Source organism: Elephas maximus, chromosome 6 (assembly GCF_024166365.1).
Source record: "Elephas maximus indicus isolate mEleMax1 chromosome 6, mEleMax1 primary haplotype, whole genome shotgun sequence".
In the NCBI taxonomy this organism is placed as follows: Eukaryota; Metazoa; Chordata; class Mammalia; order Proboscidea; family Elephantidae; genus Elephas; species Elephas maximus.
Window position 1 is genome coordinate 88,003,169 of NC_064824.1, and position 17,268 is coordinate 88,020,436.

Sequence of the window (17,268 nt, forward strand, 5' to 3'; positions counted from 1 at the left end):
ACCCCCTTTTTGTTTTGTTTTGTTTGTGGTACTGCTGTTTTCTTTGAACCTAGGTTCTACAGGATCAATTCATCATGTAAGCATATAACTACTCATGGCGAATTAAGGAAGTACCTAGATTTTTTATGTGTTGTGTTTTTGCTTTTTTGTACAAGAAAATCTTGACTGTAGAAGAATTGCATGCTGTCAAGGTAGTGCTTTTTTCTTTTCCTGAAATTAGGCATTAAGGCAAATGAAAACCTCTCATTCCTGCATCTGATTTCCATATGGGATTTTTGTTTAGACCAAGGGTTTCATAGCTAAAACAACTAACAGAGATTTTGGATGAACAGGGTGCATGAGCCTGTATCTTGGTTATCTAGTGCTGCTGTAACAGAAATACTACAAGTGGATGGTTTTAACAAACAAATTTATTCTCTCACAGTTTAGGAGGCTAGAAGTCCAAATTTCAGGGCTCCAGCTCCAGGAGAAGGCTTTCTCTGTTGCCTCTGGGGTAAGGTCCTTATCATCACTCTTCCCCTGGTCTAGGAGCTTCTCAGCACAGGGACCCTGAGTCCAAAGGATGTGCTCTGCCTCAGGCTCTTCTTGCTTGGTGGTAATAAGATCCTTCCCCTCTTGTGCACGTTTGTTTTACATGGCAAAATATAACCTAATCCTGTAGATGGTGACCTGCCTCATTAATATCACTGCCTCAATTCCTGCCTCATTAACATCATAGAGGTTAGAATTTATAACACATAGGATAATTACATCAGATCACAAAATGGAGGACAACCATAGAATTCAATCCCTAACAGCGTGCACAGGACCTTGAATGTCCGTGCAGAGATTTGAGCTTTGTCTTTTTTTTTTTTTAATTATTGTACTGTAGATGAAGGTTTACAGAACAAACTAGCTTCTCATTAAACAATTAGTACACGTATTGTTTTGTGACATTGGTTACCAACCCCACCACGTTAGCACTCTCCCTTATTGACCTTGGGTTGCATATTACTAGCTTTCCTATCCCCTCCAGCCTTCTAGTCCTTGCCCCTGGGCTGGTGTGCCCCTTTAGTCTCATTTTGTTTTATGGCCCTGCCCAATCTTTGGCTGAAGGGTAAACCTCAGGAGTGACTTCATTGCTGAGCTAAAAGGGTATCCTGGGGCCATACCCTCAGGGTTTATCTAGTATCTGTCAGTCCGGTAAGTCTGGTCTTTTTTTTTTTTTTTTTTATTGTACTTTATGTGAAGGTTTACAAAACAAACTACTTTCTTATTAAACAGTACACACATTGTTCAGTGACATTGTTAACAACCTCATGATGTGTCAACACTGTCCCTTCTCAGCCTTGGGTTCTGTATTACCAGCTTCCTGTTCTCTTATGCCTCCTAGTCCCTGCCTCTGGGCTGGTGTGCCCCTTTAGTTTCGTTTTGTTTTATGGGCTTGTCCAATCTTTGGCTGAAGGGTGAACCTCAGGAGTGACTTCATTATTGAGCTGAAAGGGTGCCCAGGAGCCATACTCTCAGGGTTGCTCTAGTCTCTGTCAGGCCAGCAAGTCTGGACTTTCTTTTTGAGTTAGAATTTTGTTCTACATTTTTCTCCAGCTCTGTCCAGGACTCTCTATTGTGATCCCTGTCGGAGCAGTCAGTGGTGGTAGCCAGGCACCGTCTAGTTTTACTGGATTCAGTCTGGTGGAGTCTTTGGGCTAATCCTTCCCTATGTCTTTAGTTTTCTTCATTCTTCCTTGCTCCCAAAGAGGTGAGACCAGTGGAGTTATCCTAGATGGCTGCTCACAAGCTTTGACTCCAGGTGCTACTTGCGAAAGTAGAATATAGAACATTTTCTTTATGAACTGTGTTAATGCCAGTTGAGCTAGATGTTGGGGGAGACCATGGTCTCCACAGCCCTCAGCCCAGCGATTCAGTCCCTCAGGAGTTTGGATGTGTCTGTGGAGCTTCTATGACCTTGCCTTGGACAAATTGTGCTGGCTTTCCCAGTATCGTATACTGTCTTAACACTTCACCAAATTGAGCTTTATCTTAATTGACACATGATTAGAATTGTTTTGTTTTTGTTTTTTCAATTTTATTTATTTTGTTGTTACTGAGAATATACACAGCAAAACATATACAGTTCAACAGTTTCTACCTGTACAATTCAGTGACATTGATTTAATTCTTCAAGTTGTACAGCCATTATCACTCTCTTTTTCTGAGTTGTTCTTCCCTCATTAACTTAAACTCACTGCCCTCTAAGATTCCTATCTAATCTTTTCAGTTGCCTTTGTCAATTTGATCCCATCTAGATGGATCTTGAAAGAGTACGGTGCTCAAGGCAGATATTCTTTACTAGTTAAGCTAAACTATTGTTTGGTTTTAAGAAGACTTCAGGGGATATTTTTGGTTTGAGGTATAAAGATTATCTCAGGGCAGTAGTTGTAGGAGTTCATCCAACCTCCATGACTCCAGAAAAAGTCTGGAGTCCATGAGAATGTGAAATTCTGTTCTGCATTTTTCCCCTTTTGATCAGGATTCTTGTAGAGATTCTTAGATCATAATGTTCAGTGATGGTAGCTGGGCCCTACCCAGCCTCATGGCAAAGGAGACAGTTGCTCATGGAGGCAATTAGGTACACAGTCCATATCCTCCTCCTATAGAATGATGTTTTATAGATAGTAATGTGGAGGAAGATTCCCTGACCAGTTCAGATTAACAATGTTTCTAGAGTTTAGATATCCAAAGGAGCTCAGTGATTGAAGAAGACATTGTTACCAAAATGCATGGATAACTGATGATGGTTAAATGAGTCTGGTGGTAAGACACATGCCTGAACATCATTATCCTCATCTCAAGGTGACAGTTCCAACTGGTGATTTCCCAGTGAGGCAGATCTTACATTATACTCATAGCACAACTGTTCTTATTGTTCTTCAGTTATTACCATAGTGTGATTTACAAGCTGAATGTTAAAAAAAATTTTTTTTTAGTATACTCTTGTTTGGATGATTCCATTGTTTACATGCCTTGATAAATTATCTACTAGGCATACTTGAGACAGACGTTTAGGGAAGTACATTTGAAGAAAAAAAATTCTTAACATGAGAAGTACCTAGGCTAGTAAATTTAATCTCCCAGTTTATTTTTTACATCATAAACAGTAATAATATTTATACCTTGTACCTATTTTTCACGGCTGTTTGGAGGATTAAATGCAATCCCATATACAAAGTGTTTAGCACAGTGCCTAGCATACTAGCTATTTAGTAAATTACAGTTCCTGTTCTTGTAATCATCGATATTATTAATGGGTAGTATAAACTGGATGACCGAGGGTTCAGAGGACTGAGATTTATTAGGAAATTATATAATGCTGAGAGCGTGAACTATTGTAATGGTGGGAGGATGAAAAGGAGAAACTAGATGTGAGAGATACTGAAAAAATAGTTGATGGGACCTAGGGATTGATTAGATTTGTGCCTGATGAGTAAACTTAATTCTGCTAGGAACATCATGGGTGGGGGAAGCTGGCTGTTACATGTTTAATTTTAGGTAGTAATTGGAGTTTAAGAGAAGAGTCAGCAATTAAAGTCACACAAAAGCCCTGAGAGAAATTAGAAAAAAGGTAATTTTCTCACTCCTGTGTTATTTTCGATTTTCGGGACCTGTTTGTGACTGTTATTTTGAATAAGAAGTAATTAGATTATGTATCAACAGAGGAAGTATTGCATAACAGCCTATAATTAAGGATTAGCTCTGTCTCTGACTGACTGGATGGACCTTGGACAAGCTTCTTAACTTCTCTGCTTTACTTTTCTCATGTATAAAATGGGGATAATAAAGGCACCTATTTCAAACGGTATTTATGAGAAATAAATTACTTAAAACTGTGTGCTTTCAGTAGAGCCTGGCATGCAGTAAAAAGCACTCAATAAATGTGATCTGCTATTATTATCATTATTATTGTTATTATATTTGTTCATTCTGTTAGGAATGTTCAACAAATCTTGTTTTTATAACTGAGATTTTTATTTTCTAGCTACTCTGCTAAAAGCTAGAATGAAACAGTTGCCTGCAGCTACAGTGCGCCTCCTTTCAAGTTCTCAGATAATCACTTCAGTGGTCAGTGTTGTAAAAGAGCTCATTGAAAACTCCTTGGATGCTGGTGCTACAAGCATAGATGTTAAACTGGTAAGTTTCCTTGAGAAGCCAAATGATTTTAAAGCAAAAAAAGGGCTGAGCAGATGTTTTCATCCTACAACTGTTACATTTTTTCCATTTTTTTTTGTATCAGTAAATTACTCTTAGGACATTTAACCCTTTTGTTTAAGAGTAAATTCTTAAAAAATAACTTTTAATGTAAATCAGCATCGTATTAACACTGAAGGAGGTTATGAAAGAAGACATTTTTTAGGACTCCATCATCTGAAACATCAGTTTAATTTGTCTTACTTTTTACTAATATTTAACCTTGGTTATTTATATTTACTTGTTTAGTACGTACTCCCCATTACATTTTATTTTTTCTACCTTATTTCAAAACCATTTTCTATGTTGCTTTACAGTTTTCACAGTTTTAAACATAAGTGTGTTGTATTAAATTACTTGAGTTAGTAGTGACTTGTAACACTCATGGCCTGGTGATCTACTTCTGAAAAATCAGCCGTTGAAAACCATATGGAGCACAGTTGTACTCTGACACACATGGGGTTGCTGTGATTCGGAATTGACTGGACAGCATCTGCTCTGTTACGATTTTTTGCTATTAGTTTGCATGTCTGTCTCCTTTATTTTAAATCGTAGCTTATAAAGGTAAGGTTCTCCATACCTGACCAGTACTAGAAACACTAAGCATACTAGGAAGGTGGATAAAAAATTCTTTTTGTTTGAGTGAATGTAAGAATACATAATTTTAAAAATATCTCCTAGCTATCAGACATTTATGTAATTTGTTGTTATGGCATTAGAAATAATACTGATACAGATATCTTTGTAGGAAAAGGACAGACATTTCTTAATGTCTGTCATTTACCAGATTCTGTGCTGTGTATTTTATATATCAGTTACTCCTTCAAAAACTGTGGATTAGCTTCTGCTATTTCCATTTTGGAAACCCTGGTGGTGTAGTCGTTAAGTAGCTGCTAACCGAAAGGCCCGCAGTTCAGATCTACCAGGTGCTCCTTGGAAACTCTAGGGGCAGTTCTACTCTGTCCTGTATGGTCGCTATGAGTCGGAATCGACTCAACTGCAGCAGGTTTGGTTTGTTTCTTTTTTTAAATATCCGTTTTAAGGAGCCCTAGTGGTGCCAGGGAGCATTAGTGGCTCAGTGGTAAAATTCTTAGGAAACCCTGGTAGCATAGTGGTTAAGTGCTACGGCTGCAAACCAAAGGGTCGGCAGTTCAAATCTGCCAGGCACTGCTTCAAAACTATGGGGCAGTTCTACTCTGTGCTGTAGGGTCGCTATGAGTCGGAATCAACTCCACGGCACTGGGTTTGGTTTTGGCTTTTGGTGGTGCAGTGCCTAAAGTGCTTGGCTGCTAACCTAAAGGTTGGCAGTTTGAACCCACCAGTTGCTCCATGGGAGAAAGATGCAGCAGTGTGCTTCCGTAAAAATTTATAGCCTTGGAAACCCTTTAAAAAACAAACAAACAAACCTACCACCGTCAAGTCAATTCCAACTCATAGCAACCTCACCTCTGTCTTACAGGATTGCTATGAGTTGGGATTAACTCGATGGCAGTGGGTTTCTTGGTTTGGTATACTCATTTTACAGATAAGTAAGGTACTGGAAACTTGCCCAAAGACACATAATTAGGAAATGATGGAGTCGAGATTAGAACCCTGGTATCTCTGACTCCAAACTCATTCAAGATCTTTTCCTTATACCAATGCTTCTTAAACATTTGGGTGCATAGAATCATTTAGAGGACTTGTTAAAACATTACCCATATCTCACTCCTAGAATTTCAGATTCTAGACCGGGCCTGAGAATTTGCATTTCTATCAAGTTCCTAATGGATACTGATGCTAGTCCAGGGAACACACTTTGAGAACTACTGTTCTATATACCATATCAAACCTGCGTTGTGTTTTTTAATAATATACTATGGGCTTTGTAAACATGAAAATAAGTTTATAAAATTAAACCCAAAGAAAAATTGTTTTTCTTAGTCATTTCTTATAGTTGGTTCAGTCTCATCAGAGTACAATTGATAGTAGTTAATAGGCTTAGACAGTTAACTCCTTATCCTTTAAAACTTGACTTCCATACAGGTTTCACTTAAGAATAGTAGGCAGGCAAATATATATCTTGTTCTTAAAGGTCTCTGGAAGAAAAATATTGTTTTTTAAAATAGTGTTACAGAGACAATAGACGTTCTCCTGTAAAAGTAAATTAAACAGTTTTATGTGGCTGTATATTTTAATCTCCTGACATGGAGTATCTACTTGACAGAATTTGAAACTAAACACTTTAGCTGTATTGTTCTGTATAATAAAACCTGTTTCATTATGGTTTCATATAATAATAGCTGTCCTATATATGAACATTTTCATAATTAGTAAATTAAATACTTTGATATTATTTTAAACATTTAAATAGACCTTTGTCTATTTGTTTTTTCTAATTTTATTCAGATGCCTGAAGTCCTTATTTATGTTAGGAGATCTGCATTTCCGTAGTTAATGATTTTCCTATAAAATGAAGCAGATAAATTATTCCCAAAATGTCAACTTAATTTTAGGTGGAGAGATATGAGTTATCTCTTACTTCTCCCTCCTTGCAGACCCGATGTATCTAAAAAGTACTGATACATGCAGTATTACATAATTTTAGATTTTTTAAAAGATGTATTATTTTAAATACCAGAGCTATGATTGTAGGAAACTTTTTTTTAAATAACTTGCATCTATGACCATACACATAAAACTTGTGGAGTTAAGGTTGTGGTAAACATTGGCTACCAGATTGATAAGACAACTTGTTATTCATAGAAAGTGTGATCATTATAGAAATTTATATTTTGATTTTGTTGTGGATGCATATTTTTAGTATTAAAATACAAAAACTAAGCTACGAATTGAGATCCTTTTTTATTTTCTTGATTTTCAAATTTAAAATTCATTGAGGTTGCCAAATTAGGTGTATTTTCTAGCAGCTTCTGTTTGGTAACTATTTGGAGAAAGAAATTTAGGAAGTTATAATGTAAATATATAAGTTTCTTATGAAAGCAATCAGTAGTTCAAGAGAGAAAGTATTAAAAATAAGGTTGAGATATAATAATTGCTAGACTTTTTGTGAGTAGAGCAAAGTGTTTTTATTTTTGGTGATCTGTTTTATTGGGGGGATTATATATACAGAAGGCATATGTCATTCACAGAGATTTTTTTTTTTTAGTCTAGTTTAAACATATATGTTAAATACTTGTGATACTGAAACTATCCAAAGTAATCTTCAAAGATCATACTCACCCCCTTATTGTACAGAATCTGAGTCCACAGAAAACAAGACTTACCCATGTAGAATAATTAGGAATTAATAAAGCTAAAGAACTTTAACTCTTCTATAATATTAACCTTCCATAAAATGGAAATAAATCCCATAATTCTTTCATTTGTGTTTCTTTCTGTTTCTAAATGTGATAATAATCTAATGTTTTTATATATACTAAGTATTTTTTAACTTTTTGTAGGAGAACTATGGATTTGATAAAATTGAGGTGCGAGACAATGGTGAGGGTGTCAAGGCCGTTGATGCACCTGTAATGGCAATGAAGTACTATACCTCAAAAATAAATAGTCATGAAGATCTTGAAAATTTGACAACTTATGGTTTTCGTGGAGAAGCCTTGGGGTCAATTTGTTGTGTAGCAGAGGTAAGGTCATTTATATTGACTTTATTAGTGATTTTATAATCACAGAGTATTAGAATTAAGAGGAAACTAACCCACTATTTAGCAAACTTGTGTTTTGCAATGTCACCATTTGTTAGAGGAGAAAGTGGTTTAGTGGCCTGTGGTTTGGAAAAAATAAATTTTAATTGATACTTTACTATAGCATTTCTTGGAGCCACCTTTTCTATACTAAAGTGCTTTGTGACTCTCTAATGGTGGTTTATAGTGGCTACATTTCACTACACCTACTTGACTATGAAACCCTTTTACTGAGAAGTGTATCACTGTTACTTGTTCTGTGAAACACATACTATGAGTGCCTCTGTAGTTAGTACAGATGAGATTGACTTGTCCTAAAATCCTAGAAACTAGGGCCAGATTGGATACTAGAATTTTACTCTGCTGGTTAGGTACTTTTAGTATCTATAAACCCCTGAGTTCAGTGCCTGGCATGCTCAGTACTAATTATAGTACACTATCTCTGCCAAGATTACGTAACTAGTTTGCTGCTAAGCCCATCTAGAACTTTGATCTTCTCATTTTCATGTATCTCATTATGTTTGATTCCATGACTCTGTACTAGTTTCTCTGTGCCATATTGTTACTTTGTGGGTGCTGGGCTCTGTGTTACAGTGTGACAGTACCTGTATGGCAGTGAGTGCCATGGTGATTTTGAGGATCTCTTTAGCTATTTAAGTTTTCCCAGTAACAGTATACCCCTCGCTTGTGATTAGGCTGTTAGAGCCTTCCTATATGAGTGTTCAGGAGCAGTAAAATGATAGGATTTTATACCTGATGTCTGGGAAAAGTGGCGTGGACATGAGACGTTGTTGCTGTCTCCTTGTCTGGTCTTTGGACATCTACTTAGTAGCTCAGTGTCTCCAGCAGTGTTATAGTCACCATTCTCATTGTGGTCTTCCTCTCCTGCCCTTGGAGTGCTGGCAAATGTAGATTTTCTCCATTTTTTTCGTGACTAGGACCCCAGCTGGATATTCTCTTACTCGTTGACATTAGGGCTCTATAAGATGATACCCAAGCAGGCCAAAAGTTGGGGAGGGGGGGTGTGTGTGTGCATGTGTTTATTTAGTGGGTGAGAATTAAGATGAAAGGTCTTGCTTTTGGAACACAGAAGACTAGGGCACTTACCTATTAGAATCCAGATGTTCAGACATCAGTAAAGGAGGAAAGACCTTGTTATTTCTTAAGTACAGTCTGTTTAAAACCTTTATCCAAAATCCAGCTTCTCTGTCTTTCTCAGCACTTGATTTATTTAAAGTTCACTGAGTCTCCAAATAGATTTTGGGAAGACCAACTGAACATTGCATATCTTTCTCCCCAGAAACTGTATATAGGAGCCTATAGCTCTGGGACCTTTTGGAAAGAGTTTGTTTTAAAATGGGATGGGGTTTGCACCAGGGAACCTTTGAAGCCCTTTCTACTAGTACTATTGTTTGAGCTCTTAGTGGCTACTTTAAAACTCATATTTTTCTTTGAGAACATAAGTATTTGAACATTTAGCTCTCGTCCAACTTACCAGGTAGCCTTAAAGCTTTATTGTGGTAGGGTATTGTTAGAAAAGATAGAATTTTGCGTTTCTCTATTTTTTACAAGATGTATATAACCTTTCAGAGTTGAATCGGTCATTATCAGCTTTGTCTGCTAGATGGCAGCACTATACCTGGTCTTTTTAAATATGTTGTATGTACAAGACCCTTTGCGTCGTCGAGATGATGCCGACTCATAGCTACCCTATAGGAGAGAGTAGAACTGCCCCATAGAGCATCCAAGGCTGTAATCTTCACAGAAGCAGACTACCACATTTTTCTCCTGTGGAGCAGCTAGTAGATTCAAACTGCTCATTTTTCAGTTCGCAGCCAGTTTATCCAGATCTTCACTGCATTTCTGATTTAAGATGGCAGTTTTGCAAGTCCTTGTGCAGTGGTCACTCTCTATTTGTTTATTTAATTACTTAAATCCTGGTTTCTTACTGTTTGTTTCATTTTTGAGGCTTTCAAATGCCTTGACTATAAATATTTAAAATAATTTTGCACATCAAAATTATAAAAATAGTAAAGGAATTGTTAAAGTATAATAATAATAGAAAACTATAAATTAAAAAAAAATTACATTTGGTTTGTACATTGCAGTGTCGAGACTATCTTAGAAAATATTAATAGAACTTATATGGAATCTCCTTTTTTTGGGAAATCTTTGAGAAAACCATACACAGGTATATGTGTTGATGTAAATAGATACATACACACACAGCACAGTGAATTTTTACATATATACATGCATTCCAGACCAATTTAAAGAATATTATTAGCATCTCGAAGGTTCTCTCCTGCCCCCTCCCAGTTAGTATCCCTCAGAGGTAACTATATTAAGCCACTGTCCTGACCTCTATCAGTATAGATTAGTTCTACCTGTTCTTGAACTTGATATAGGTGGAATCTTACAGTATGTTTTACTTTATCAAGGACAGCTCTTACGATGATAGTTTAGGCTTGATTGTGTCTTAAAACTAAAGGAAATACCATAGAACTGGAATGAGCCTTGTTATTCAGTACGGAGTAGTGAACACTGGCACACTGCCCAGAAAACCCCCTTCAGGACTGAAGCACTCATTGCCCCAGCTGCCAGGAGTATTCATGACTGAGTGCTTACATCTGAGTCTTCCTCTGAAGATTGCCCTCACCTTGGCTGAAGAAAGAGAGCTACCTTACCAAGGTCATCCTTCCTTTCTGGGGACAGTCCACATCCAGTAACTGGTTAATGTAGGGTTTAAAGGCTGTGTCCCAATTTAGAACAGCTCTGTAGAGCCATCTCAGCTTCAGAGCGCCCTGATGGGGTCAGCGGAGGCCTTTGTTGTAATGGTGGCACAGCTCCACTTCTACTTCTGCCCTGCTTTCTTTACTGCTTCCACATGTGATCATCTGGAAATCCCTCCCCAACAAATTTCCTCCTCGCTATTTCTGTATCGGAGTAGGATTCCTAGGGAAGCCAACCTACAACTTGTGTCTTCTCTAGTTCAGTCTCCTATTACTGATGATGACACTGAAGTCCTGTGAAGTCACATGTCAGGTCTTGTCACCCCAACTTCAAACACAGTCTGTAATAAACAGTAAACAGATTTTTCATTGTCTACTCTGCAGAGTGCCATGCTAGGTAGTTTACTTCAGAGAAACTGTGGATACTGAAATAAATGGAATATGAACATTGTAACCAATTCAGAGACACATAGTGTGTCCATAGAAAAGCCAAGAATTCAGTGCCAATTTCATGCTCCACAGTAGGTAATGCTGCCTTCTTACCAGCATGGTTAGAGAGGTATTTTTAAGCTTAAAAATACCTCCATATTAAAATAATAAATATACCCAGTCCTGCAGTGGTAAACCCAATGAGTAGGTTATCAGGAGTAGCCAAGTTGAAACCTTTATATGGAAGGACTTTGCATAATACATGAAAAATACAGAAATCGGTGTATGTTTAATGTCAGTTCATTTAAAAATAAATTTTCAGGAAAACTTAATGAGTGCTTTTTTGGGAAAAGGTTCACTTTTTTAAACTTAATGAATATTCCTAACAATACAAAAAGGATGAGGTTTTATGAATAGAAATTGTATATTTTATTTTGAAAATTTTTAATGGGGATTGCAGTTATGGAATTATAATTAATGATTTGGTTATTTTATCTACCAAACTGATGAATATAATTTTAAAGTCATACAGATGTAAACCATCTCAGACTTAGTAGATGATAATATGTATTTGGGGTATAGTTTTGTCACACTATTAAAACAACCATCCAAAAATCTAATTGTTGAAGTTATTTTTTGCTAGATTATTTTAAAGATGTTAATAATTTTAGTTATAAGAGAAAATTAATTAGACTTTCAGCAAAATTGGCTGGACAAATTTAAAATACATCTAATGGTGGTGGTGGTGGTGGTGGTTAGGTGCTGTCGAGTTGGTTCTGACTCATAGTGACCCTGTGTACCACAGAAGGAAACACTGCCTGGTCCTGTGCCATGCTCACATCGTTATGCTTGAGACCATTGTTGTAGCCACTGGGTCGTCCATCTAGTTGAGGGTCTTCCTCTTTTCCTCCAATCCTGTACTTTACCAAGGATGATGTCATTCTCCAGAGACATCCCTCCTGACAACATGTGCAAAGTATGTAAGACACAGCCTCCCCATCCTTGCTTCTAAGGAGCATTCTGGTTGTATTTCTTCCAAGGCAGATTTATTCGTTCTTTTGGCAGTCCAGGAAACCCTGGTGGCATAGTGGTTAAGTGCTATGGCTGCTAACCAAAGGGTCGGCAGTTCAAATCCGACAGGCACTCCTTGGAAACTCTATGGGGCAGTTCTGCTCTGTCCTATAGTGTCCCTATGAGTCCAAATTGACTCGATAGCACTGGGTTTTTGGTTTTGGTTTTGGCAGTCCAGGGTGTATTCAATATTATTCACCAGCACCACAGTTCAAAGGCATCAATTCTTCTTCAGTCTCCCTTATTCATTGTCCAGCTTTCACATGCATATGATGCTATTGAAAATACTACAACTTGGGTCAGGCTCACCTTAGTCTTCAAGGTGACCTCTTTGCTTTTCAACACTTAAAAGAGATCCTTTGCATCAGATTTGCCCAATGCAGTGCGTCTTTTGATTTCTTAACTGCTGCTTCCATGGGTGTTGATTGTGGATCCAAGTAAAATGAAATCCTTGACAACTTCAGTCTTTTCTCCATTTGTCATGATGTTGCTTGTTGGTCCAGTTGTGAGGATTTTTGTTTTCTTTATGTTGAGGCTGTGGTCTTTGATCTTTTTCAGTAAGTGCTTCAGGTCCTCTTCACTTTGAGCAAGGGGGGTTCTGTCATCTGCATAACACAGGTTGATAATGGGTCTTCCTCCAATCCTGATGCCCCGTTCTTCTTCATATAGTCCAGCTTCTTGGATTGGGTCTCTCTTGGATTATTTGCTCAGCATACGCATTGAATAGGTGTGGTGAATGGATACATCCTTGACTCACACCTTCCCTGACTTTAAACCATGCAGTATCCCCTTGTTCTATCCAAACAACTGTCTCTTGATCTATGTACACCTTCCTCATAAGCACAATTAAGTGTTATGGAATTCCCATTCTTTGCAGTGGTATCCGTAGTTTGTTATGATCCACACAGTCGAATGTCTTTGATAGTCAATAAAACACAGGTAAACATCCTTCTGGTATTCTCTGCTTTCAGCCAGGATCCATCTGACATCAGCAGTGACGCCCTGGTTTTACATCCTCTTCTGAATCCAGCCTGAATTTCCAGCAGTTCCCTGTCGATATGCTGCTGCAGCCATTTTTGAATATCTTCAGCAAAATGTTGCTTGCATGTGATATTAATGGTATTGTTTTGTAATTTCCATGTTCAGTTGGGTCACCTTTCTTTTTTTTCCTTCTCTTTTTATTTTTTTAAATTGTGCTTTAAGTGAAAGTTTACAGTTCACATTAGTTTCTCATACAAAAATTTATACATTGTTATGTGACCCTAGTTGCTGTCCCTGTAATGTGACAGTGCACTCCTCCTTTCCACCCTGTACTTCTTGTGTCCATTCAGCTCCTGTCCCTTTCTGTCTTCTTCTCTTACCTCTGGAGAGGATCTGCCCATTTAGTCTCATGTATCCACTTGAGCTCAGAAGCATACTCTTTACAAGTATCATTTTATGTCTTTCAGTCCAGTCTAATCTTTGTCTGAAAAGTTGGCTTCAGAAATGGTTTTAGTTTTGGGCTAACAGAGGGTCTAGGGGCCATGTCTTCTGGGGTCCCTTTAGTCTCAGTCAGACCATTAAGTCTGGTCTTTTTACTAGAACTTGAGTTCTGCATCCTAGTTTTCTCCTGCTCCGTCAAGGCCTCTTTGTTGTGTTCCCTGTCAGGGCAGTCATTGGTGGTAGCTGGGCACCATGTAGTTCTTCTGGTCTCAGGTTGATGGAGTCTCTGGTTTATGTAGCCCTTTCTGTCTCTTTCCTTGTATCTTTGGTGTTCTGCTCCAGGTGGGTTGGGACCAATTGATGTATCTTAGGTGGCTACTTGCTAGCTTTTAAGACCCCAGACTCCACTCAGAACATTTTCTTAATGAACTTCGTTATGCCAGTTGGCCTATAACCAGACCCCACCCCTGCTACTCTGTCCCTCGAAGTGTTTGGTTGTATTCAGGAAACTTCTTAGCTTTTGGTTTAGTCCAGTTGTGCTGACTTCCCCTGTATTGTGTGTTGTCCTTCCCATCACCTAAGGTAATTCATGTCTACTATCTAGTTATTAAATACTCCCTCTCCCTCTCCACCTTCATAACCATCAAAGAATATTTTCTTTTGTGTTTAAATCCTTTCTTGAATTCTTGTAACAGTGGTCTCATACAATATTTGTCCTTTTGTGGCTAATTTCATTGGGCATAATACCTTCCAGATTCATCGATGTTATGAGATGTTTCACAGATTGATCGTTGTTCTTTATCGTATTCCATTGCGTGAATATACCATAATTTGTTAATCCATTCATCCATTGATGGGCATTTTAATTGTTTCCATCTTTTTGGTATTGTGAACAGTGCTGCAATGAAAATGGGTGTGCATGTATCTATTCGTTTGAGGGCTCTTATTTCTGTAGGATATGTTCCAAGAAGTGGGATTGCTGGATCGTGGTACTTCTATTTCTAGCTTTTTAAGAAAGCACCAAATCGATTTCCAAAGTGGAAATGTAAAATGTACCATTTTACGTTCCCACCAGCAGTGTATAAGTGGTCCAGCCTCTCCACAACCCCTCCAACATGTTTTATTTTGTGTTTTTTTGGATTAATGCTGGCTTTGTTGGAGTAAGATGGTATCTTATTGTAGTTTTGATTTTCATTCCTCTAATGGTTAATGATTGTGAGCGTTTCTTCATGTATCTGTTAGGCGCCTGAATGTCTCCTTTGGTGAAGTGCCTGTTCAGATGCTTCACCCATTTTTTAATTAGGCTATTATTGAGGATTTGCAATACCTCATAGATTTTAGAGATTAGATACTGATAGGACTTGTAGCCAAAAATTTTTTCCTAGCCTGTAGGTTGTCTTTTTTACTGTTTTGGTGATGTCTTTGGTGGATCACCTTTCTTGGGAATAGGCATAAATATGGATCTCTTCCAGTCAGTTGGGCGGATAGCTGTCTTCTGAATTTCTTGGCATACACTAGTGAGCATTTCCAGCACTGCATCCATTTGTTGAATCATCTCAGTTGATATTCCGTCAGTTCCTGGAGGATTGTTTTTTGCCAGTGCCTTCAGTGCAGCTTGAACTTCTTCCTTCAGCACCATATGCTGCCTCTTGAAATGGTTGAACGTCGACCAATTCTTTTTGGTATAATGACTCTGTGTATTATATTCGTTCCATCTTCTTTTGATGCTTCCTGTGTTGTTTAATATTTTCCCCTTTGAATCCTTCACTACTGCATCTTGAGGCTTGAAATTTTTTTTCAGTTTAGTACATCTAATTATGTATTCTTTATTTATACACTTCAAAACAAAGAGAAGTTTTTCTATTTTTTCAATTATAAAATTACTTCTAACCTTAAAATTAAACATTCCAAAGAAGGAAACATTCTTTTTAAGTCTAGAAAATAAACTATTGGTATTTAAAGATAGAATTACTACTTCCGTTGTTGTTGTTGTTAGGTGCCATTGAGTCAGTTCTGGCTCATAGCGACCCTGTTTACAACAGAACGAAACACTGCCCAGTCCTGTGCTGTCCTCACATTTCTTGTTATGCTTCAGCCTATTGTTGCTGCAACTGTGTCAGTCCATCTCACTGAGAGTCCTGCTCCTTTTTGTTGACCTCCTGCTTCACTAAGCATGATGTCCTTCTCCAGGGACTGAGCCCTCCTGATAACATGTCCAATGTATGTGAGACATAGTATCACCATCCTTGCTTCTAAGGAGCATTCTGGCTGTACCTCTTGCAGGTTAGATTTGTTCGTTCTTTTGGCAGTCTATGGTAAGTTCAATACTCTTCACCAACTCCATAGTTCAAAGGCATAAATTTTTCTTGTCTTCCTTATTCATTGTCCGGCATTCACATGCCTATGAGGCGATTGAAGACCCCATGGCTTGGGTCAGGCGCACCTTAGTCTTCAAGGTTACATCTTTGCTTCTTAACACTTAAAAGAGGTCTTTTGTGGCAGATTTGCCCCATGCAATGCATCTTTTCATTTCTTGACTACTGTTTCCATGGGTGTTGATTGTGGATCCAAGGAAAATGAAATCCTTGACAACTTCAGTCTTTTCTCCATTTATCATGTTTCTTATTGGTCCAGTTGTGAAGATTCTTGTTTTCTTTACGTTGACGTATAATCGGTACTGAGGGCCGTAGTCTTTGATCTTTATCAGTAAGCGCTAAAAGTCTTCTTCACTTTGAGCAAGCAAGATTGTGTCATCTGCATAGCACAGGTTGTTTATGAGTCTTCCTCCAATTCTGGTGTCCCATTCTTCATCATATAATCCAGCTTCTTGGATTATTTGCTCAGCATACAGATTGAATAAGTATGGTAAAAGGATAGAAACCTGACACATACCTTTCCTGACTTTAAATCACGAAGTACCCTCTTGTACTGTTTGAAGGACTGCCTTTTGATCTATGTACGGTTCCTCATGAGCACAGTTAAGTGTTCTGGAATTCCCATTCTTCAGAGTGTTACCCGTAACTTGTTATGATCCACACAGTCGAATGCCTTTGCTTAGTCTTTCGTAAACGCAAGGATATGAGGGACTGATACAAATTGGCTGATAGAGTTTTCTTTAAAATCATACCAGCAAGTATAATTTCTCTTGAAATTCATAGTTTTTTTGTGGAGCAATAATTTTGCTGTATTTGTCATTTCTCAATGTTAAATTGCTAAGCATACTGACTAGAATTAGCTAGATACTGAAAATCCTATTTTGACTGGTTCATGAATTTTTTTGAAGATTACTTGTATGTATACTTTTTTTCACATAATATAACCTAACAATAAAAGATTTATTGTTTTTTAGGCTGGTGTTTTATATAATCTTACTTTAAAAATCATCTTTTTTCCCTGCAAAGAAATATTTAAGAAACTCATTTAAATTTTTGAACTGGATTTTTAATGGAGGCCAAATGGCATCTCAATTTTGGAAAGAATGCAGAACAGTTCTGTTTTGTTTCCTTAAAATCAGAACAAAGTCTAAACTAGGAGTGAGAAGTATAATTCTACATCCCAAGTGTTAAACAAGAGACTTGGATAGATGCATAAAACAGGTTAACCTTTCTGAGGGTCATTTTTTTTTTCCATCTATAAAGTGAGAATAATGATTTGATGGTCAAATGAAATACTGTGTATTCATACATCTTAAATATTGTCATGTGCCA

The 17,268-nt window shown here is 37.6% G+C and overlaps 1 protein-coding gene across 5 annotated transcripts in view; it reads left to right on the forward strand.

Moving 5' to 3' along the window:
• Positions 1–17,268, forward strand: part of PMS1 (PMS1 homolog 1, mismatch repair system component) — a 130,455-nt gene that overhangs the window by 14,923 nt on the left and 98,264 nt on the right. For all 5 annotated transcript variants that reach the window (XM_049887669.1, XM_049887673.1, XM_049887674.1 and 2 more), the window contains 2 exons: positions 4,016–4,167; positions 7,668–7,850. In XM_049887669.1, the coding sequence (XP_049743626.1) occupies positions 4,036–4,167; positions 7,668–7,850 (315 nt within the window). In that variant the 5' untranslated portion in view covers positions 4,016–4,035. The remainder of the gene's footprint in view (positions 1–4,015; positions 4,168–7,667; positions 7,851–17,268) is intronic.